A 22904-nucleotide genomic window follows, 5' to 3' on the forward strand; every position below is an offset into this window, starting at 1 on the left:
ATTCTTGAACGACAGTTTGCTTGGAACTATAGCAAATTTTAGTTAATTAATATGATGTTTTCAAGATAAACCACCTTCAAGTACCAAATTTTTTTCTTTTTTTAATATGTTTTAGGAGAATGGAATGCAAAAAGGCTGAGCAATATCAAACTATAAGTAATACAAAACATGCATATTGGCTTTTCTTTTCATTTCAATATACAGCCAGGTTAAAATAATTCTTATAATTTTTAACACTGTATGTGTGAAATCACACATCCTTTTAATTAACCCTTTACTCCCATGAGTGACCAAGACAGAATTTCTCCTCACAATATCAATACAATATCAACCAGATAAGTGATGAGAATTAAGAAAAATATCATTTTGGGGATAATTAGTTGATTTAATATAAAATTCTCTGAACAAAAATTATAAGAATTGTATGGTTGACAGTAAGGAGAATTACAGATTTGATCTGGGAGTTTAAGCCAAGAAATTATCCTTGCAGATGGACTGCAATTTTAGCAATTGCAGAAAAGAGGCCATAAAAGATTCACTCTGACGAGATTTGAATGTCTGCCTACTAGATACTAGTTAGGGGGTACTAACTGTGCCAACTGATTTTACACCAAGCCATACACTAGGAGCAATGCAAATTTTAGAGGTTTTTTCTTTCCCGAAAAGAAATTTGATAACAACAAGTGTAGTTATATTAATTTAAGAAATTTATTTTATTAAAAGTTGTTGTCTTTGATTTACAAATGAGCATTCTCATAAGCAAAGTGGTGAAATGTGAGTATTAAACAAACCTGGCAGCACTGCACTAAGGGCTGTTGGACTAGCCCTGTAGAAAACATTGCTATCATCATCAACACCAACCACACGCAAGTAAAACAGTCCTTTAGGAGGTTCAAAATTTTCCCAATCAAATGTGAATTCATCTGTGCTGCGAGGACTAAATGGTACTTCATCAATCAGTCCACCTTGTAAGTCCAGTATCTCTACTCGTTCAGGTCTTCCAGGAGGTTTCAAACCATGTACTTTAACAAGGGCAAAGTTCCTAAAACCTTCAAAGTGGAGAGTAAATCAGTAAATAAGACAAAGAATCATTATACAATTCTTACCCAAGCAATCATGTCTTAAGCTATATTACGCTAACCAGGGAGTTATGCACTGTTCAATTGCCTGGGTGGGGTGGGGAACTTGTACCAGCAGTTTTAATTTCAAATAGGCACAGTTAGGGAAAGTTTACTGTTAGGGAGTCTGCTATAGTAAGTAAATGGTTGAGAAGAAAATTTTCACACCATAGAATGATTCTTGCAGACAAAAAACCAAACACTGAGCAGCACCAAAAACTAAAATGTGACTTTGCTAAATTCTACCACATTCCCTGATCACACAAATAATTGTTTAATAAAATATTGTGCTTGGGTGGGGCATTTGAACACAATTTTTCTTCATTCTCACCACTTGTCTTCTTGATATTGTATTGATATTGTAAGGAGAAATTCTGCCTTTGTCACTCATGAGAGTTAAAGGGTTAGAAATTCAAATGCCATGAGGCAGAGGGGGTTGCCCAGGGAAGGATGCTATATTTACTAACCAGCAACTGGTTGCGGCATAGCTTCATCCAGACTTCTAATTGGCCGCACTGCAAAGCCACTGGTAAAAGACAAAGAACTAAAACCCGTCACTCTCAAGGTGTGGCTTCCATTACTACTTGTGACCAGTTTCCAAAGACCTGGCTTGGGATTCTTCACAGAGACAATCTTTGCACCTTTCAGACTCAAAAGCCTCTCAAGTTCATACTCTTCAGTGAAAAGATGACCTGATTACATAGATAAAAAATGAGAAAAAATAAAAAAATAGACTGCTCAAACAATTGAATAAAGGGGACAGGTTTCTAAAGAAACTGTGATACTGCATTGGTAGAAGAGTATAACAAGGTAATTTAGTATCATCAGCTGAGTTGATAATGTAAATTGGTCACTGTAAAGAGTTAAAAAAGCTGACATTTTGAGTGTTAGTCCTTAAGTGCTCTGACGAAGGACTAATACTCAGAATGTCAGCTTTTAAATTCTTTACTGTGGCCAATTTTTAGTATTATCTGCTTATAATTCTAAATTACCTTGTTCAAAGAATTGATTGCATGAATTGCATTTTGAAAATTTCTCCACTGACATGCTAAGGAGGGTAATAAGGAGTGATAGCCAAACATGATAGCCAACAACTGCCGTAAGGAGTAACAAGTAACAATGTTTTTTAGTTAAATTCACACCAAAATTACCATGTTGATTTGCCATAATTGCTAGTTCATCAGAGACAACCCATCCCCACTTCCCACCACTCATTCACAGAAATCCCTTCATAATCGGTTAACTCCCTTTTACCCTTCTGGGCTGCATGAGGTGCTGTCAGAGTGAAGTACCTCTCAAAAGGACAAAACACAAGACACCCGACCAGGGCTAGAACCTCGTGTGGATTCTGGTCCCTAAATTATTAGTCAATGAGTGCCTGAAATGGAGACTCATAGGTGGGTTGCCAACCATGGGAGGGGCAGGGCAGGTAATGGAACTCAGTGGAAGTCCCTGGATATCTCTAAAAGCCACCTTCTATCAAGGCGTGGAAGCCATTAACTAAGCTTGAAATGTCCGAAATAGTTTTTTTTAATAGAGCTTAAGTAAAATACACCCTTCAAATATAGACAGGCCTAAGAATTATGAAAAATGCAAATTACCATCAGGATGATATAGATTCAATGCTGATTGCTTTCCACTTAAAGCAATGTTCAACTCCACCAAAGCATTATCCACAGGAACATAGTATGTTTTGTCTGCAGCATGTCCAGTGTCAGTTGAAATAAGGTTTACCCTGTTCACCTGAAGAGATTCCTCCACAAACTTTAACACTTGGTTAACATCTTTCTTCTTTAAATAGAACACTTGTCCAGAACTAGCAGCAGAGATCAGTTCATATGCTGTTGAGCTTCCAGAGATGGTCTGATTACCACAATCCCCTGTAATTACAAAGAGGACTTGGCTTTGTTTCTGCTGGATTAACTTTAGCACCTGGAAAGATAAAGGCAACAGAGATTGCTAATTTCATAATAAGCCAACTCATCTGGATTATCTGGAAGTCTCTCTACTGTAGGTTACAACCCAGTATTTCATCAGGGATCCCTGACAGTTCACCAGTACCCTTATTCCTTGGAGTGTATGGGAGCCAAGTGCGTTGCCTAAGAACACAGCACCATAATCTAGTCAGATCCACAACCTAAACCAGTTGACCCATAGTCCAATACACTGACAATTAGGCCATCTCATCTCCCTCAAAAAAAATTAACCCTCAAACTCCCAAGATCTGATTGTTGATTCTCTCCTCTTGCTGCTACACAATTATTTGTAAATTAATTATTAGAATTTGGTGTAAGATCAAGATTAAAAACTTCTTCCTGATAAGTTTGAGTATTCTCATTAACTGTTTGCCAAAAAACCTGTGGATATCATTGGGAGAAGTTATATGTTAGTCACTTCTGGGAGTTAAAGGGTCTACAGCTAACATAGGAGAAATCAGATATATTTCATCTCCACTGAAAAAAAAGAGGCAGATTTCCTTTTCAAGGATAGGCTATATTTTTTAATTTTTCTTTTTTTGACTTTGGTTTGTTTGGGTTCACCTTCAGAGGCAATTTTCAGTGATTAGAAGAGACTGGGACAAAATGTAATTTACAAAATTTAAGTAGAGAAGGACATTCTCCATATCAGTATCTCTGTACTTTTGACTGCATTAGCAAGAAAATAACACTACATCAAGGGTTCATTCATTTAATTCAATTTCATAATTTGGTTTGTAAATACTTCAAACATTTGGCCCCCGGAAGTGTTGGTTTTGTTTGATTTCTCCTTTCTCCTAACAATATCTCCCCCCCTCCCCCCCCTCCCCCCGAATCAAACATTAACCCCCGAATCAAAAATTAAGACCACATGAATAAAATTAATGATCACCAACTAAAGAAGCTCTTGATTGTTAAACAAATTCTCACAATCAGCACCTTAGGAAATGTATCAAGAACATGAATACTGATGCTTTAGGGTGAAGGGTTAGACTAAATCAGGGTAAAATACCTCAGAACGTATAAAGTACAAATAATTCAAATGTCACCTTTTGAGTTTGATCAAAATCCTTGGCATTTGCATCTGTGAAGACATATATGAAAGAGCCAGGCAAGCTGATTTCTAGTGCTAAGATGATGGCATTCAAGGACATTTCTGGACAGTCTCCTCCCCCTTGCACAAAAAGATTGTCTAGGTGTTCCTGGAATTTCTCTGGACTTGTTGTCACTATGGCTGGACCCACATCTGTTGATATAAAGGCTGCAAGTTGAATGGTAAGGAACATGGTAATATATAACTCTTTTAATTTAAAGATTCAGTACAAACTAAATACATAAATTGAAGGACAAGGTAAACCCTTTCACTCCCAAAATCTCATTAGTAATTCTCCTTACTGTCTGCCATACAATTCTTGTGATGTTAGTTTGGAGAATTTGGTATTGGATCAACCAATAATTCCCTAATTTATACACTTTTTTAATTCTCCTAACTTGTCTGCTTGATATTGTAGTAATATTGTATGGAGAAATTCTATCTTTATCACTTGTGGGAGTTAAAGGCTTAATCTAGAGGCTAGGTGGTCTGGACTACATGTACACATCTCCAGTTTCTGCCAGAATGACAAGAAGAGGAGCTTGTCTTGGAAGGGATAGGATAAAGCCATTGATTGAGTCATGAACACAGCAGTCAAATATCAGGCATGCCCAAGGGGATCGTTTCTAGCTGGCCCTATGCCAATTTTCCAGCAAAATTTCAAAGGAAAACATAAAACCACGGCCTTCTTAAAATACTAGGTTTCCCTGATAATTGAACATAACCCCAATCATAATCCCCTCATTCAACCCTTAGCATAAGGCATAGAGCCACCATAAAATCGAGTGAATCAAACCTACTGGCAAGCTTTTTGTATAATGCCATAGTAACAAGAGCTGTAAGTTTAGACCGCAGGCTTCCGGTAAGATCAGCTTATATTATGAGAGTCATCTTATCTCACCGACGCATTCATTGAACATTGAACTCGTTCCGCGACCTAATTAGTACCTCCAACAACGTCCAACGCGCGCTTGCACCAAGTTCAAAGGAACAGCTACTCATAATTGTTTGGAATTTTGCATACAAAAAATCTCTTCGACATGAACGCGATACAGAAAGCCGCACTAATTTGATCACGTCCGTGTTACCAAATTGCTAACACATGTTACAGCAATGGACTAACACGACCTAATTTCATTATGATTGTGTATGTCTGAGGTTCCGAAATTCACAAGGAATAGATTGAAACAACGGAGTATTTTGTAGTAAATGCAATGAATGTCAAAAATTCGCCCTAGTTCTTGTGTTGAAATTTAACCGACGTAAACAAAAGTGCTAGTATATATTAAACACGTACAATCATAGTATGATATTGACAAACTTTAGATCGTCACGATACCATATCAATTAGTGTCTATCTGAGCATAATTAAACAAATGGCCGAGTAATATTCCAAAAAACGCACCTGGATCATGGAAAGGTATCAAGACATAGTTATACAAAGGCTTGACTTTCCTCTCTAACGTTGTGGAGAGAATTTTCGCCGCTCCAGCGCGAACTTGAATAAGATCATCGTACATACTGCCCGTTGTGTCGAAGACAAACACTAGCGAGGCAGCGCCTTCGGGAATTCCATTCTGCGCTTTGGAGTATCCCCAATTTGAAATAAAAACAAAGAGCACATGTACAATAAGATCTGCGTAAAGTGTCCTCAACCGTGCTTTCGCCGTCATCGTCTTCAAATTTCACAACGCAATCAAAGATTTATGCTGAAAAAATCTGAAAACCTCGTGTCCGCTCCAAATGTGTTGAGAGACTTCCAGATCACGATGATGACGATAAATAGCTTTGTTACTGGCGAATCGTGGCTCAACTTCCAGGTTAGTTTCTGCCTGCCTTGAATGTCTTTAACTCAAAGTCTACGCAGAGCAGATCATAAACCCCAATTAAATCCGGAGGGTTTTGAACAACACTTGTTTGACGCGGTGTAATAACATTAGCATATGCGATAGAAAGATAAAATAGTGCAGTTCAGAGACGTCTGATCTGCTCCACTCTTATGACCCAGCCACTTCGAACTCATTCAAAACTGGCGACTAGCGTATCGTAAAACGATACTAGTTTATGACAATTGTTATCCGATACCTTGCGGTTAACCTACGCAGCTGACGGCTGTAGTAAGTCCACTTGCAGGACTTGCAGGGATGCCTGACGTTCCTGTTACTTTGGTTTGTAAACTTAAAACAGAGGCACTCGACTGCTTGCTGATAAAAAAATTAAATGAATAAATACATACTGCAGTTCACTCTTTAACTTTAATTTCCCGTGATAAATTAATCTTGTGACTTCTTTTAAAGAAACATTGGTGCGGCAATGACGCGGTTTTCGAGAAACTAATTTCGAGAGACTAATTTAGATTAATTTCACATCTTAGAAGAAGTAAAAACCCAAGGAGAGAGATCAGAAATTCATGGAAATTCGGTGAAATTTTTTGTAAATTTTTAACTTTCCACATGAATCTCTACACAGACATAAAACACTGTGTTGTTCTGCCATTTTACTGATTAATTCCTGTACTTTCTTCAAGAACACCGCATTCCAAATTTGAGCCTGCGATCAGCAACACTGACAACAACCCCGGGGTCTTCAGTTGATTTGCAGAAAGTGTTCTCATCTCCATGAACAATTTTCAGTCTTGCTCAAAATGAAATCTGACGATCCTGAAACGGACAAAACCGTGTCCATTAGGCAAATACAACCACTTCTGGCTCGGAGTGTCCCTCGCGTGATCGCGCCGATTACTGACAAGAAAGGTGAACATGAAAGAGACAACGGTGGCGTTGCTAAGGCCACCATCACACATTCTGAAAGCGGCAAGAAAGACCGCAAAAAATTACGCAGGCTGGTATCTGAACTTACTCTAATGGAGGTGAAGAAAAGTAAAGACAAAGGCAAAAGAAGGAAAGCTATTCGCGTGCCATCTGTGGATACTTCGCAAGCGAGAGGAAGTTCTGATGTTGTGCGTCTTGCTATCAAAGAACTTGGATGGCGAGAGGTGTGTGCTGAACTAGATTTAATATCTCTTCTTACAACTGTACCAGCTTTGCAAATGAAAAGTAAAATCTGCAATGCATATAGAGTAATTGAAATTTCAAGAGCAGCTTCCATGTTAACTGTACTGTTTCGAGTCCGATCTTGCGTTTGAAACATATTCTAATTAATGGATCTTTGATCAAAATCTTGCATAACTATCAAATATGTACACATTTCGCTATTTCAACAGTATAGGTCACTTTAGATTTACTTGGCTATATTGTTACTTTGACAAAGGCACCACCAGTTCCAATAGCCTAGGTTAAAGGCCATGCAAATATTAGTTTTGCGTACTAATTCAATGAATTTAGATGTAATAGTTGAAAGGCATTGATACCCCAGTGCTAAAATACGAAAAAAATTGGCTAATTTTAAATTCTGAGCGACGAGGCGTAACCATAACACGCTTTTAATTATCGTACAACTGTTGAGATCTGTTAATGGCTCCAAATCCTTAAAACATTATGTTTCGAAACGTACGCTCATATTAAAATCGGAACAGCTGTTTACAACAAACAGAACAGCAATGATTAGCTAGAAAAGCAAACGCTTCAATAAAATTCAATGTGGACTACATATATGAAGTTTCGTTGTTTATCTTATCATATTCGTTCAGCTTTCCCTCTACGCGTTTGTTTTGTTAAAGAGAAATCCAGAGTAAAAAATTAACGTAAAGAAGGATGCGATCGTAAAGCGTTGCGTAACAAATGCGACACAGGCGAGAAGAAAAGATCACCCACCAATGCGAACCATTCGAGATATTCACTTCTATCCTCGCAAATAGGTAAGATCGAACGCTTTACTTTGAAATAAAAAAAAAAAAACTAGACATCATTTGATACACATTTTTTTCATTTCCTGGATGTTTTCATTTTGTTACTTGGACCGTAATTTTTTTTATCACTAATCCTGAGCTCGAAGGAGTTTTACGCGTATTCCGTAAGAGGCCACTTACTTTTGTTTTCATTTTCGCTTATATGCATATGGACATTTTTAATTAGTACCCGACAGGTAGACGGAATGGTTGCGACTTCTACTGGCTTGGTGGACACTTTGAGATGCCTGAATATCCAGAAACAGGATGGCTGAGCAAATTTTTTGGTATGATCAGTTTTATTTTTAAAAAATGCAAGTTTGTGTTTTTAATGAGTGTGCACCACAGCTATTTCACAATGAGGATGTGCAATGAAACACTTCATAAGTGGCAGGGCTCCCCCTCCTAACGTTTTAGCACCAAAAGATTCAGTCTCGTAGTCTCTTCAAATCATTCCATCAGGATTGTGCCTGGTGTAATTATATGCTGTTGGCCTTTTTTGATATTTGATTTGATTTGTTATGTATTTTAAATTATTTCCTTAGGCATGTCTGAGGCTGCCCACAAAGTAGAACTCACAAGACACATCAACAGACTGCACTTTTTATTTCCTCATGAGTTTAGCTTTTATCCAAAGACTTGGATGCTGCCAGAAGAATTTGGTGAAGTTTCTGCCTACATGTCCAAAGCAAAGAAGCCATCCACTCTTATTGTCAAGCCTGATGGAGGATCTCAGGGGGATGGAATTTTTTTAATGCAGAACATTCATGATGTACATCTAAGCACTGCTCTTGCAAGGCCCTGTGTGGTGCAGGAGTATGTTGCAGAGCCTTATCTACTTGAAAAGTTTAAATTTGATCTTAGGATTTATGTTGTGTTAAAGAGGTTGGAACCTTTAGAAATCTTCATTTGCCGTGAAGGCATGGCACGTTTTTGTACTGAACACTACCAGCCACCGACGCATAAGAACATCTCCAAGACTTACATGCACTTGACAAACTATTCATTAAACAAACACAGTGCAGGTTATGTTCAAAGTGATGCAGAGGATAAGGGAAGCAAGCGCAAGATAAGTGCTGTCTTCAAGCAACTGGAGAAACAAGGATGCAACATTCCACTCTTGTGGGCTGAAATAGACCAACTTGCCTGCAAGACTGTCATTGCTCTTTTACCAATATTGAAACTTCAAACTCAGATCATAAGTGCCGAGTTGAAGCAAGATCTCAGATCTTTTCAAATCTTAGGTTTTGATATTCTATTAAACAAAGACCTCAAGCCAATCTTGCTTGAAGTGAACTCCAGTCCAAGTTTAAGAATTGACTATGAAGAAGAGACAGTCCCTGGCAAAGTTGACTACTATGTCAGCAAAACAGATCTGGAAATCAAACTTCCTATTGTGAAAGATACCATGTCACTGGTATGGCAACAAAAGAAAGTGTAAGTTATCAGGATAAATGGCTGGCCAACTTAATAGTGTTTACTTATTGACTGAGTGGGAGGGCTGGACAGCAAAATGTTTGGTTCGTGCTCATGAAATACAGACTGAGGACAACAAGGTCTGCATGACCATGCTTACACATTGGTCTCCATTAAGTCTGTTTTTCAAATTCTGTTGTAGTTTTGACTAACTTTGTATAATCAAACCTTTGAACCCAGACTGAATTGGACCCCACTTAGTCCTGATACCATTAAAAATATACTGGTTATGTTCATGATCACTTTTAAAGTACTGAAAATTTAAAATTAATATTTTTGTATTTAATTTTTTGGTTCTAAGGAATATGTTAAATAGAAAAATTAAGCTGGAGAAAAATAGAAACTTTTTTAACATTTTTCATGAAAGTTGTGGTATAACATGCTGTGTGCTGTTTAACACAATCATGAAAATTCAGAAATTAAGTTTATATTAACTTTTTATCAACCTTTCTATTCCAGGGACACACTACCAGAAAAGTCAGGTTGTCTTTACCAAATTTATCCCAAACTGGCTTCCCATTTAGATCATTTCAGAGTAGTGGAAAGATGTGTGACACTTTTCAGACATTTTGTAGGGGTGCGCACATCCAACAAGATGGGACCTACCTCCTTTAGAATGATGGCAAGGTGAGACATTGAGACATATTGTGCGACATAGAGACAGAATTATGTACCCTGAGGCTGAAAATTATTTCATTGTAGTAGATGCGTCAACCAATGCATTGGGTAGACTAGGATCAAGAACCAAGATTTATGGCTACTTTGTTCACAGATCTCCCTCCCTTGACTGCACAGTATGAAATAATTATTTTTTTTGATATCAGTGTGCATTACAGGTGGAAACAAATTATTGGTATCACATGAGCAGGGTGTGACCTACAATTTTTCACCCTTTCATACTTGGGAGCTTTTTCAATTGGTAATCATTTAATTTATTCTGAGACCTTATTGTGTGATTTAGGGGTGACATTGTAGGGAGAGGTAATATCCTAATCACTTTTAAGGGTCAAAGAGTCAATGCTTGGTTGATCTAACCTGATACTCCTCTTTTCTTGTCTTATCAGGAGATGTCATTTGACAGATTTCGGCTTCACTCTTGCTTCATTTGACATAATGTTCATCAACATGAGTCGTCGTCATCCAGGTTGTGAATCAGGCCGTGCTTCTCTTAATTTCCATGGTTTCTATGAATCACTCATTGCAATAGGACACAAGAAATTTGCACTGACTATGCGGAAAGAGCCTGTTCAGATTTTATTGAATGTTTTAAAACATTGTGAACATCACTTGGAAAGGAATGTGAATGCCTCACAACGCCGCAAGATGCCTGAGCCTTACTTGAGACCGTCGCTAGGTGATAGAAAACTGTTGAGCTGCTTTCAGTTCCCCTTAGCTACCAGTTCTTTGTTTTAATCACCAGCCAAAAGATTTCAAAACACCTTCCTGAACTTGGCTGTGTTTAGACTGAGATAATATCTATTTACTAGTGACCAATGGTAACTCAGTTCCAAATTTCATCCTATTTCTGTGCCAAGCTAAATCCAAAACAACATTTAAAGCCATTAATTTTAGCAGATTGGCACCAAAGATCCACACAGCTACAATTCAACCAATGACAGGCCTTGCCACACTAGACTGCATGAGCAAGACTCAAGTTCACACATGCTGAATTCAGGAATTACTTTGATGTACCCCAGTATTTAAAAATGTGAGATTGAATGGAACTTGGACACTAATTAGCTTGTTCCAAGCTCTCAGTCAGAGGGGAGAGACATAAAAGTCAGTAAACTTAATTTAGCAATGTCCAGGCAAAGGATGTAATGTTTCTCTCAATGGTACCCCAACAGAATGAGATCTTCAATTAAGCAACATAAGGCTCAATTAATTTAAGATGGTGGACTACAACTATAATCTCTTACAACTGTAAATCATCAATTGTAAATAAAAATTTCAAGGGAAATAAACTTACTAAAAGTTCTAAATGAATGTTGAACCATTGCACAGCTAACTCCATATTCACATTTAACACTTTGAGTTCTTTTATTGACTGTTTCAATGGATGTATGATAGTTAATTTTGCTAGGAAAGCCCTCTATAAGGGGACTTTGAAAACACAGAAATACAATGTAATTGTGACAACTATTTTCTTATTATTTTCTGTGTTTGGCATAAGTCACAAATCAAACAAAACAATTCCCACATTTTTTTACCAGTACATGTGTGTGACAATTAAGTCAGAACACTGAAGAACCAAATAGAAAATAACATTTTGTAGTTATTGTTTCAGTACACTACATTTTCTCTTTATTTAATTATCATGGTGTTGGATAATTCTGTTTCACACTACCACCAAGAACAAATAGTTCTTCCCAAATAATTCAGCATGAATTTAAGTGTCTTCCATTGAATAGTAACACATGAAAGTTGGCCAAGATTCATGCCAAGTTGTTTGAAATTTGATGCATTCTAACCCAGAGATACTTACTATTAATAGCAAAGTATAATAATTGTTTTTCTTTTCAATTAATCAAGGATTCCTGTTAGTCAGGTTTCAAACACTGCCTTGTGTGTGGTTCATGATTCCATGACCAATGAATTCTAGGTAAATTCAAGTTTATTGTTAACCTTTTAAACCCTAAGAGCGACCAGCATCTTATTTCTCCCTACAGAAAAACCACTTAGTCATTCACTAAGATTATGAGAATAAAGAAAATGATCACCAACTTAAAGAGACTTTGATTGTTAATTAAAACCAATCCTCCTTGTCAGTACCAAAGAAAATATATTAGGAGGAGTATGGAGAATATGGATGCTGATGTTAGGGAATAAAGGGTTACAGCAAGTGGTAGTTTTTCTCAACTGACCACCCCTTGGTCACTGCATATGACAAGTCAGGGACGTCTCAGAATTCTACATGTATCCATGACTTACCTCAATAGTCATAGACAGTTACTCTAAATTAAAATTCTCCTAATATTAAAAAAGAAGCAGCACCTTTGAACTTAACAATCTACAGCTGCCACCCATACTCCAGAATTTAATTTGTTTATTTGTCTTATGGCAAAAGAATCTCAGTCCTCAGTTTAATTACTAAAAATATACTTTTTAAAGGTTTTATATAACAACTCTACCCCCTTATATGATAGTACCATTAAGAAGATGTAGGTATGATCATATGATGATTTTCTACAGTTAATGCATAGTAAATCATCTTTTTTTATGAGTAGAGAGAGGAAACCACACACTACTTTATTTCAGACCTGACCTTTACACTAATTTTCATTTCCCCAATTCAGCTTTCCATTCCTTAAGCTTTTTTGCTCCACTCTCTAAAGTACTGTCCTCCTACAATTGAAAACAAAATTGGTTCATAATTACAGCTAGCAAAATGCCAGACAGTGAGTTTGATTACTTCAAGTCAGTAGTTGTCAGTAAAATGCAAGCTTGAGAAGTCAGTATAATTGAATTCAACCATAGACTTATTCTTGGGGTGTGAGGAGTAGTTTATCTGCATCCAATTTTCCACCACATTAGAAGCAACATCAGAAGTGAATATTTACACCATATTTTGAGTTTATAGGAAGATAATATTGTTAGTTATAATTGTATGTTGGGGCAGTTTGGGTGTAAAGTGAAGTTCCATTGCCGACAACAAATCAGGGTCTAAAACAGATTGTAAAAGTAAGATTAAATCTGTGAAGAACTTTTGGCAGAATTAGTGACTGATGTTTTGAATACTTTAAAGTTGACTCTGATGATCAATTTTGCAAAGTTTTTTCCCAAAAGAAAACTTCAGTCACTGCTACCAACAACAGTCCTTAGTGACTGGCATTTGGACAACCTTTAAGTCATGCAGCTCCAATGATGACTTTCCCTGAGGTTTTTCCAAACATCCGTCAAACCACCAACAACAGTCCTCTTCAGGACCACCCTCGCAGAGAGTCCATTAAAAGGAAAGCAAGTACTAACCTTTATAAAGCAGAATCGAATGTATTTGGCTCCCATGTATTTATGTTCAAGGGAATAGAAAGCTGATGGAGGTATAGCTGCAATTCCCTGTGATAAATATCAAATAAAAGTAGATTTAAAGTACTGATTACTTATTGAGAACTTAATAAGAATATATGTTGATACATGCTACCAAATGGCAAATTAATGGTTATGGACATGTATAAAGGGGGTATGTTTATAAAGTAAGTGTGGTGCTGTGTTGGTGGGGGGGAGGGGGGGTGTGACAAGCTAGTTTTGGTTTTATCAACTGAGTTGATGATGTAAACTGGCCACCATAAAGAGTTTCAAAGCTAATGTTTTGACAAATAGCCTCTTGTCAGAGCAAATGGAGGAATTGTGGGTAGTGTGTGTGTTGACATGTACACCTTGGCCTAACCTTGAATAAGATTATCAATGATGACTAAATATTTAGAAAAAAAACTAACACCCCATTCACACCAAAGCTTCAACACGTTTTAAAGAGCTGCTTTGTAAAACACAGTAAGGTTTAAATTTTTTTTTGTTCATAGAGGCTGTTTAACCCTAAACCAATCTTTGTCAAGTGTGTAAGTAGCTTTTGGAAAAAACTACTTTGAGATTAATTGAATCAGATGAAAAAATCCAGTTTTTAGGTTCTACCTTTCTGATTTTCATTCAGGTAAACCCTATTTCACTAAACATGTTTACTGGTGTGAAAGGGGTATAAGATAAAAATGACATTGTTTAAATACAAATCAAGAACATATCTGGATTGATACATGTATACTACAGATCAATGTATCCTCTATCTACTATCTACTTTACACTAGACAAAAAAATATTTCTAAATAAATAAAAAAACCAAAGATCTTGGACACTGATCCTATTAAATTATATGTTTTTCTTCCCACCTTCTCTTTTGTCAACCATCGTACAAATTTATAGTCAGGAGGGTCATCACTTTTATCATATTCATCAAAGTTCACATCTGGTAAAAAAAACAATGATTTTAACTTGTAAATTAGAAATACTATCATGTTCAACTGTGACAGACCAGGATACAATCTGAGTTGAGTAATAGGTCTTCTAAAGTTGTAACTGGTGCTTAATTCATACTTTGGACATTTGAATTATAATTTTTTTAAAGGCATTCTAACAACAGTCTTGGACTTTTTACTTAATTTATATGGATGTCTTTATCTTGAGACTCATGGACCTGAAAACTGTACAATAATAAGTTCTGACATTTTGGTTGGTTGTTAAATACAAAAAGTCATGTCCCACTAAGAAGGTGATTTAGTTTTTAAAACCCCATCACTCTGGAAATTCTCGATTTATTTCATAACTTGCATTACTTTCAAATCTATGTTTTTGTGATCTCCTCAGCTGATGAATCTCACAGCATTACACTTGTGGCAAGAATCAATACATTTTCCCAAACTGCTTATTAACAACAAAAAATTGTGTAATTGTACCAATGCCTGATGTGTCAGCCATCATAAAGTAACCTCCTTGAGGAATGACTGGCTTAAAACCAACTTCAGTCAGTAGTTTAGCCATCACATCCCGTTTTCTCTCCAACATGCTTCTAAGTCCTGTGAAATATGACTTTTCTGTGTCAATAAGAGGAATTTCATGTTCAAAGGCTTGGGCAAGGGCTTCCTGTGAATGACAAACACAGCTACATGTTATGGAGAATTGTACGTTTGCTATCTAACTATTTACCTCTGACCAAAATAAACTAAGAACTTCAAGTGAACTTATTTTTCATACTTCCTGTTAGATTACCTGCGTGGGAGTTGCCAGGTTATAAGTAATTTGTGCTTGAGTTGTCTGCAAGTTTTTAATTAATTCCTTAGGACCAATTGACCAGCCAAGCTGAAAATAATAAGAAAATGACAATATTAACAACAAATAATACTTCCTCAACATTTAAAAGTATACTCTTAGCATCTAGTATTGCGAAGTAAAGCCAATAAAACTGATCAGAATTACTTTCAAACTATCAGCTGCAATACAAGGTTAATCAACTGAAAGTGCAGCTTTCATGTTTTTGAAGATGCAAAGGCTGAACAGTTGGCATGCAGAGCCCCCACCTGATAGGTCTACGATCAAGCTGTGGTCATGAAATGCTATGCCATTTTCTTGGGCCACACACATTACTCCTTTAGCGAATTTCTCCTCTCTGAAGTATTTATAGTTGGCATGGCAAAAAATTGTCAGAGACGTAATGTACTCCTATTCAGAAAGTAAAATTTACCCCTGAAGTAGTAAGTCAGTTATTACTGCCTAAAATTGCTTGGAGTTCTTAGAAATTCAACCAGAAATGGTTTGAAAATTGCTATTACATGCTGCACTTATAATAGAGGAGAACACTAGAGATCCAATGGGCATTCCACTCAGGAGAAGAAGCAATACACCCAGGAAAACCAACCAAATGTGAGGAAGTATGGGCCACTCATCTTATCAGCAAGACTGAACTAGACTAGACTCTTACTTTTTAACTGAACTGCAAAGGTAGAGGGTGCAGTGTCCTAACAAATGCTGCACATGTGAGGGCAAACTGAGAAATGCCAGGCAGTGGAAGACGCAACGATAATGCATTGTTCCTTCAATTTAAAAGGCCTGATTACCCAGCTTAAAGTTAACCAGTCTGAATCAAAAGCTGCAGGTTTTGACAAGAGGTCTTGTTACTTTTTAAATGTAATTGCAGAACTTCACAATGAATCAAGAGACCTAGATGAGACATAGTTTAATGTTACTCTGGTTTGCAGATTTAATGAATGTAACCGAAGAAGTTACAATTCATAGACCCAACCTTTTGACACTCCTGTCTAGTGCCTTTATCAGGGGTAATCTAAACACTGCAACAAGAGGTCCTTTTATATGACCACTAATTAGCAGCCTTTTTTCTGATGAGGTATAAATAGGCATCAGGAAGCAAACCGCCATTGTCACAATTTAAAGGAGTGTGGGCGAAATTAATATGCCAAGCCTCCAAACAAAGACCTACATGAGTTTCAAGGCCATTGAATATTCACTGAATAAGTAAGGTTACCTTCCAGCCAGTGATACTAAAGGTCTTCCCTGCACTGCCAACTGTTATTGTCCTTTCCCACATACCAGGAAGTGTAGCTATTTAAAATAACAATGTTATAGTAAATCTTGCAAATGAAAAAAGTTTAACATCCATATATTGGATCGTGACTAAATATTAGTATTACCTAGAGATCTGACTATTACCCAGTAGTGATGATGATAACGGTGAAACTTTAACAGTTTTTACAAAAGTGCAATGATACTATTGTGCAAAGTTTTACTTTCGAGATCTGAGAGCTTTCCTCTCTCAACTGTTGACCAAATCATCTCTTTGTTACAGCTAATACTGAGAACTTTGTGCTGCATCAAACAATCCCCTATTTGATTATTTTCCTAGTTCCCAATGCCTGTCTACCAGACAATGTAATAAATTCTCAAGGATTCTCCACTCTGATCACTAACATGAAATGGTAAAATAAGGTAATTAAAGTCATTGGCCAGTGATTCCGAAAAATACTCAGACAAAAGATGAACAAACATTCTTACCAATCCTTAAGTGCTGTTCTCCACCATACACAAGCCACTCATAAACTTCATCACTGATGCAGATGACATTGTATTTCTTACATAAATCAGCAATTAACTGCAACTCCTCCATACTGAATACCTTTGAGATTAAAATTCACAAAACTGTTGCAAATACTCTCCATCATCTAAAATGTTGTTCAGCTTGCACTTCTTCAGAATAACACTTTACCTTGCCAATAGGATTATGTGGAGTGTTAATAACAATGGCTCTGGTTTTCTCACTAAAGGCTGCTTCCAGTTCATCTTTGTCTAAAATCCAGTCCTTTGTTGAGGTAGCGTTTTCTTTCTGGTGCACAAAGAAAGGGTAAATTATTCCACACCATTCAGATCATAGTTTTTCCCAACTCAACCATTCAGTTTAAGTGAATAAAGTCAGATAAGTTTCTCATAAAAGAAACTATAATTGTGTTGCATTAGTATGGGTTATTACAAGTTGACAGTTTGGTTTTATAAAATGAGTTGTAAATTGGCCATCGTAAGGAGTTTCTAGGCTAATGTTTTGGGCATCAACCCTTCATTGTTCGTTCTGACAAAGGACTCACACTCTAAGCATCAGCTTAGAAACTCTTTGTGCAATGGCCAATTTACTTACTGACAGTAATCAACTTAGATAATAAATCCAAATTATTTTGTTCAATAAAAGCTGAGTTTTCCATTTGTCTCTCGATGTACATGTAGTCACATGTGATATAGATCGCGATGTTTTGACTGCATACTGCTAGTCTTCTTCAGGTGATGAGATTGACTGGTCATGTGTGATCTTATAAAGCATGATGCTCGCTGTGATTAGTTGTTTTTCAACAGCTCTGATTGAAGCATTTCAATCCTTGCTGTTTTATTCAGTGATTTGCTCCCTCAGTGGGAGGGAATAATTGTTCAACTTAAAGACTGGTAAGAGCAATGACATACTTACAGCCCTCAAAGGGACAAACTTTGGTATCCCACCAGCCACTGATATTTGAGGTACATAACAGTCAAAATATGGCTCAATAAGGATTACCTGTACATCAAAAGAGGATTACAACAAAAAACTACCAAAACTAGGCGCTCTTATCAGTCTTATGACAAATCAAAAGAACTATCCAGTCTTGTGAAGCCACACAACAACTCGTGCAATACATCTCTAATAGAATTTAAGAGGAAAGTTTGACCAAAGAACTGTAGAACAAGGATTACAGACTTGAAATAAAATTTGAATAACAATCATTTAAAGGAACTAAATTGACATGAAGAAAGGGAGCCATGATAATTGTTAATGAGCACTTCCTCCTTAACCCCCCTCTAAAGATAAATGTTGTTCTATATTATTAATTTCAATCACTAAACTACCAAGGACACCTCATTAACCTTTTGACCCAATCAAGTGACTACCATCCAATTCATTCTTACAATATCACTCCTGAACCATGTATTACAGTCACAAGAATAAAGGAAATGGAAAGAAGCTCTTGATTGTTGGACAAATTCTCTCTGTTAGCGCCTTAAAAATGTATAAACAGCAGTATGGAGAATATGCATAATGATGTTGGGATGTAAAGGGTTAGCGGACAATTTCTACCTACCATACCTCATCACCAGGATCCATTAAACCCAAAAATGAACAATACAGTGACTCGTAGGCTCCTCCTGTGACTAAAATCTATGGAATGGAACCCAAAATTTGTAACATTTTAGTGGACAGTTTTAATGCACTATCAACTAAGACAAAGTGAACATTCTGTAGAATGTTAAACAGTCAAGAAAAGTGCCTTACAACTAAGTGTTAAAAACCATAAACAAAAGACCATCAAAACAACTGAAAAACTGCAAAAAAATATGTTTAAAACTTAAAGTAAAATACACATAAGCTGATAAAATATGAATGATCAATGCAAGTCCATTTAATTGATCAAGAGAAGGTAATGCTAATTTCTAAGAGAAATAATTGTTTAATAGGCAAAACCAGAGTTTCATAATAGGTAATAGCTACCTCAGATAAAGGATCAATAGCTCTCTTCATCAACTGGGTGTAAAGCTTTCCAAGGGCATTAACTAATCTTGGGTGACCCTGAAAATTAAGGTGGAAATTTTTGTTAAAATGGAAAGAAGTTATAGATCTGAACTACAAATCATCAAATCTATATGGGATACTATGTGTGAATTCTGCTAAAAAAGAAAATGCTAATGAATGTGAAAGGCATAATGTCTTCCAAGAACACCAAGCAAAGTCATTTGTTATTAACACCTTCAGGTCTCACCTGACTTCTTGTATACTGATTAACAGCAAAGTCAGAACTTGCAGCCACCCTACCAAGCGCTTCTTTGACAAAGTGAGGAGGGGGCATGTCTGGGAATCCCTATAATTAGTAATAGAAGATTATAAATGAGGTTTTTTTTTTCATTAACCTAAAGAAGCTATTAAAAGTATCCTAGGCTAATAAAAAATGTAATAGTGAACACTCCCAGAAAAATATTCTTAACATTAAATTGTTGCACACTTATCATCAATCATTCATTCATTGTCAGTAATTAATGAGTGTGCAGGTGTATAGCTACCTACACATAAGTTAACCAAAATATATAAAGGCTTGAGACCTACAAGCAGAATTTCAGTTGAGCAATTATGAGAGTTGAGGGGTTAGTTTCTTAAGAAACTGTCAGTGGTGCTGCATCAGTGGGAGAGTATAACAGGGTAATATAGTAATGGAAATTGGCCATTGTAGAGAGTTTCTAAGCTGAGGTTTCAAGTGTTAGCCCTTCAATAGAGCAAATGAGAGTTAGCCATGATAGGCTAAGAAAACAGGACATACTTCATCAAATAACATTGAGAGGCTTGTTTTTGGCTGGACACTGTAGAAAAATTCTATTATCTTTAAACTCACAAAATCAACTTGCTTTTTGTTTACTTAAAATCAGAGGAAGTAAAGTGAAAAATGAACACATTGACAGTTAAAAAAACCCAAGAAAGGTCTCATGTGGTATCATTACAGCTGAAGCTGGTTACATAACAAGATTATTCATTTTTTTAAAATCTATATTTATAGTTTATTACCTGTCCTAAGTTCACTGCTTTATAGTCTCTTGCTAAAGCAGTAAACTCAACCCTGTGAACAAAAAAAAAAAAACAGTCACATATAAATCATACACTATCAAAGCTGTTAAAGATCCTTTCTTTAAAAAAAAAAAAAAAAAAAAAAAAAAGGCTAGAGTGCAACTCCATTATTTGCTATAAGATATATTGACACACTGGAAGACATACTGGCTTTAATCATTAAAGATTACTATTAACTATTAATTAACACACTGGCCTAGTGGTCAGTGTACTGGGCTCCGGGTCAAGAGATCTGGGTTCTAGAAGACACTCTTTCTCTCACAGTGCCCCTCTTCACCCAAGAGTATGAAATGGGTACTAGTGAATTGTCAGGGAAGCCTGATGTGATGCTGGGGGGGATAACCTTACAATAGACTAGCATCCCATCCAGTGGGGAGTAGTAATACTCCTTGTTACTTCATTTCAAGAAAATGCAAATAAACTCCGACTGAAACTATCAGCATACCAGTAAATGTATATTTCAAATAAGATGACTTTCCAGATAATCAAAGTAATAACGAAACGATTCTTGACCCTGTAATGAATTCAAGTACAGACTCGTAACCTTCCAAAGGGTAATATGCACAGTATAACCCACCAAACAAAAAAGAAACTTCTGCACAAGATATTTATTTCTACACATCAACATCCAGATCAGTTACAGTTCTGGTACATACCACACGTTCTTGTCAAATCCTATATTTCTGTTTGCTGGTTTGTACAAGTCTTTTGAGCTCATTTTCCTCTACAAGAAAAGCAAAGATTTTAGGTTAAAATAAGACATCCCATACATCATTTACGCTTGGGAACATTTATAATGCAGGAGAAACACGTCCTTGACCTTTCCATAACCTTTCTTCAAAATACAGTGCTATAACCCATGATTTACTTTGAAGCCATGGTCATAGGATAATACACAGCTTTTCAAAGCCCACTCTTAAGGTCTTACATGTAGTTCCACCACAAACGCATATGATACTTAAAAGTAACGAATGTTATTGTATGAGGAACATATATTTTTGGTTTCGTTTACAAGATAATCAATTCTCTATAACAAAATATCAGGTTCATTGAATGAAAACAAATACCTGCCTTCACGACCTTTAGTTAAGTTAACCTGTGTTTCGTAAAAGAGTTAGGTAATCTTTAGACTAATGAAGATTGCATGACATCCACGAGATGATACTAGGGTTCAGATCCCCTCAATGTAAGAGTTTCCACGACTCAACAATCGACGCTGTGTGGCTGACCGTGGTTATTAGAGTCGGAAAAAACCTTGCGACTTAAACGCAAGAATGGAATAAACGATAGTGGCACTTTATCAAAATGATACGAAAATTGTAGTTTTTGAGCAAAAAGAGTCTCTTCCTCTCTATTTTTTTCTATACAAGCAAGGTCGCCTTCACCCTCGCGCGATCGATTAGACCTTACTACTGTTCTTGAGAAGATCAATAAAAATGCGTCAAATATTTTTTTTTCAATAAAAAGGAAATTATATACACGTCAGACAGCAGCCATAACTTTTTAACAATTGTCATGTTTCCTTTCAAAATTTGAGGGTATAGGTAGAGTATGCAGCGCGCAGGAGACGATCTGGATCTTCAACACATACATTATTACACTTCAAAATGGAAAGAAAATAATAGTTAAGGAAAAAATATGAAATAAAACCTTTCAAGTGTACTCCTGTCTTCTTTGCTTTCTATTTCTTAAATTGTGTATCCTTTGAAGAGAGGAGATATCAGTATCTGTAGTATACCCGTATGGGAAATAGATGCCAAGCAACTGAGGATGATACCCGAAATGCTTTGTGGGCCACTTCCGGGTTTCATGTCAAGAGATTCGCATTTAATCCTCGTTAAAGTCATGAACATAGGCATAAAGTATCTTGGAAAGGCCTAACGGAGAGCCATCTCAAAACGTTTAGACAACGACTTCAGTCGAAATGTCTGCAAATTTTGCTTCCGGTTACGATGATCGCTGCTCGTCTTCAACACTTGACAACCACCTCAAGGGTTTCCTCTGTCTGAGCTGAACTGCTCACGGAAAATTTGACATATCTTACACATTCATGCATGGGCAATCACTCACCCGGGTACCCGGATAGAATATTGTCATCAGTCAAGACATGGTGACAGACTACAGCAAATCATTGCCTTGTAAAATTAATAATAGGCTCGAATAAACATTCAGTAAAAATAACTGGTTGGAAAAACAACAACATTGTTTCTATCTACAAACACTAAGCCATCGACATTGCTGATCCTGGCAGTATGCAGGACGCGTGTCATATGAACTTCGTAATAGACCTCGCTCACTATGGAGTCTCTGTGGCTCAGTGGTTAGAACATCAGAGCGTGGAATCCGAAGGTCCGAAGGTTCGATCCCTCATTAACTTTTCTTTGTACTACGCTCGTGACAAGACGAAAAAAAACATCTTTCTCAACATTGATAATCGCATTTAAATTAAAATAATTTCTAAACGTCCTTACATGTTGTTCACATCTCTGATGCTTGAGACACAGTATGGAACACCGTCCTTCTTGGATCAGATTCTCGAACCTGCTAAATAAATGCCTCCCTCTGAAAACAGTTGTGGTCATACTTGAATTTCTGCAGTGTAGAGCACTTCGCGATAATCGACTGACCGTTCTAGTTTGTTTTGGTTTCACGCCACAACAATGTTCAAATTTCGTGTTGTTTACACAAAGCAAATACTTTTGCTACT

The 22904-nt window shown here is 36.6% G+C and overlaps 3 protein-coding genes across 9 annotated transcripts in view; 1 reads left to right on the forward strand and 2 right to left on the reverse strand.

The window, feature by feature from the left end:
* The window catches only part of LOC131796019 (hemicentin-1), a 28564-nt gene extending 22353 nt beyond the window's left edge, over positions 1–6211 (reverse strand). Inside the window, exons 1-5 of one of the 2 annotated variants that reach the window (XM_059113679.2) lie at positions 5593–6211; positions 4144–4340; positions 2720–3050; positions 1586–1810; positions 792–1049 (exon numbers count right to left, since the gene is read on the reverse strand). In XM_059113679.2, coding sequence (XP_058969662.2) covers positions 792–1049; positions 1586–1810; positions 2720–3050; positions 4144–4340; positions 5593–5860 — 1279 coding nt within the window. In that variant the 5' untranslated portion in view covers positions 5861–6211. Of the gene's footprint in view, positions 1–791; positions 1050–1585; positions 1811–2719; positions 3051–4143; positions 4356–5592 lie in introns of both variants that reach the window. The other variant, XM_059113671.2, reaches the window with a different exon arrangement.
* Positions 6212–6760: 549 nt separating this feature from the next.
* Positions 6761–12169, forward strand: LOC131795675 (tubulin polyglutamylase TTLL11). The gene is made up of 5 exons (XM_059113272.2): positions 6761–7182; positions 8222–8321; positions 8580–9471; positions 9970–10137; positions 10575–12169. The coding sequence occupies exons 1-5, from the start codon at positions 6832–6834 to the stop codon at positions 10921–10923; spliced, it is 1860 nt and encodes a 619-aa protein (XP_058969255.2). The 5' UTR covers positions 6761–6831; the 3' UTR covers positions 10924–12169.
* LOC131795683 (kynurenine--oxoglutarate transaminase 3) lies at positions 11563–22865 on the reverse strand. 6 transcript variants are annotated; one of them, XM_066165029.1, is made up of 16 exons: positions 22669–22754; positions 21848–21899; positions 20854–20921; positions 20138–20189; positions 19344–19442; positions 19076–19153; positions 18674–18745; positions 18020–18106; positions 17276–17392; positions 17065–17185; positions 16538–16614; positions 15268–15357; positions 14955–15141; positions 14391–14467; positions 13480–13566; positions 11563–12855 (listed from the first exon to the last, which is right to left on the reverse strand). In XM_066165029.1, the coding sequence occupies exons 3-16, from the start codon at positions 20913–20915 to the stop codon at positions 12790–12792; spliced, it is 1272 nt and encodes a 423-aa protein (XP_066021126.1). In that variant the 5' UTR covers positions 20916–20921; positions 21848–21899; positions 22669–22754; the 3' UTR covers positions 11563–12789. The 6 variants fall into 6 exon arrangements, with proteins under 6 accessions (XP_066021126.1, XP_058969293.2, XP_058969267.2 ...); XM_059113310.2 differs by lacking the exons at positions 21848–21899; positions 22669–22754 and adding exons at positions 21029–21154; positions 21265–21618; XM_059113284.2 differs by lacking the exon at positions 21848–21899 and having other exon boundaries at positions 22669–22865.
* Positions 22866–22904: the final 39 nt, after the last annotated feature.

This window comes from Pocillopora verrucosa, chromosome 4, assembly GCF_036669915.1.
Source record: "Pocillopora verrucosa isolate sample1 chromosome 4, ASM3666991v2, whole genome shotgun sequence".
NCBI classification, from domain to species: Eukaryota; Metazoa; Cnidaria; class Anthozoa; order Scleractinia; family Pocilloporidae; genus Pocillopora; species Pocillopora verrucosa.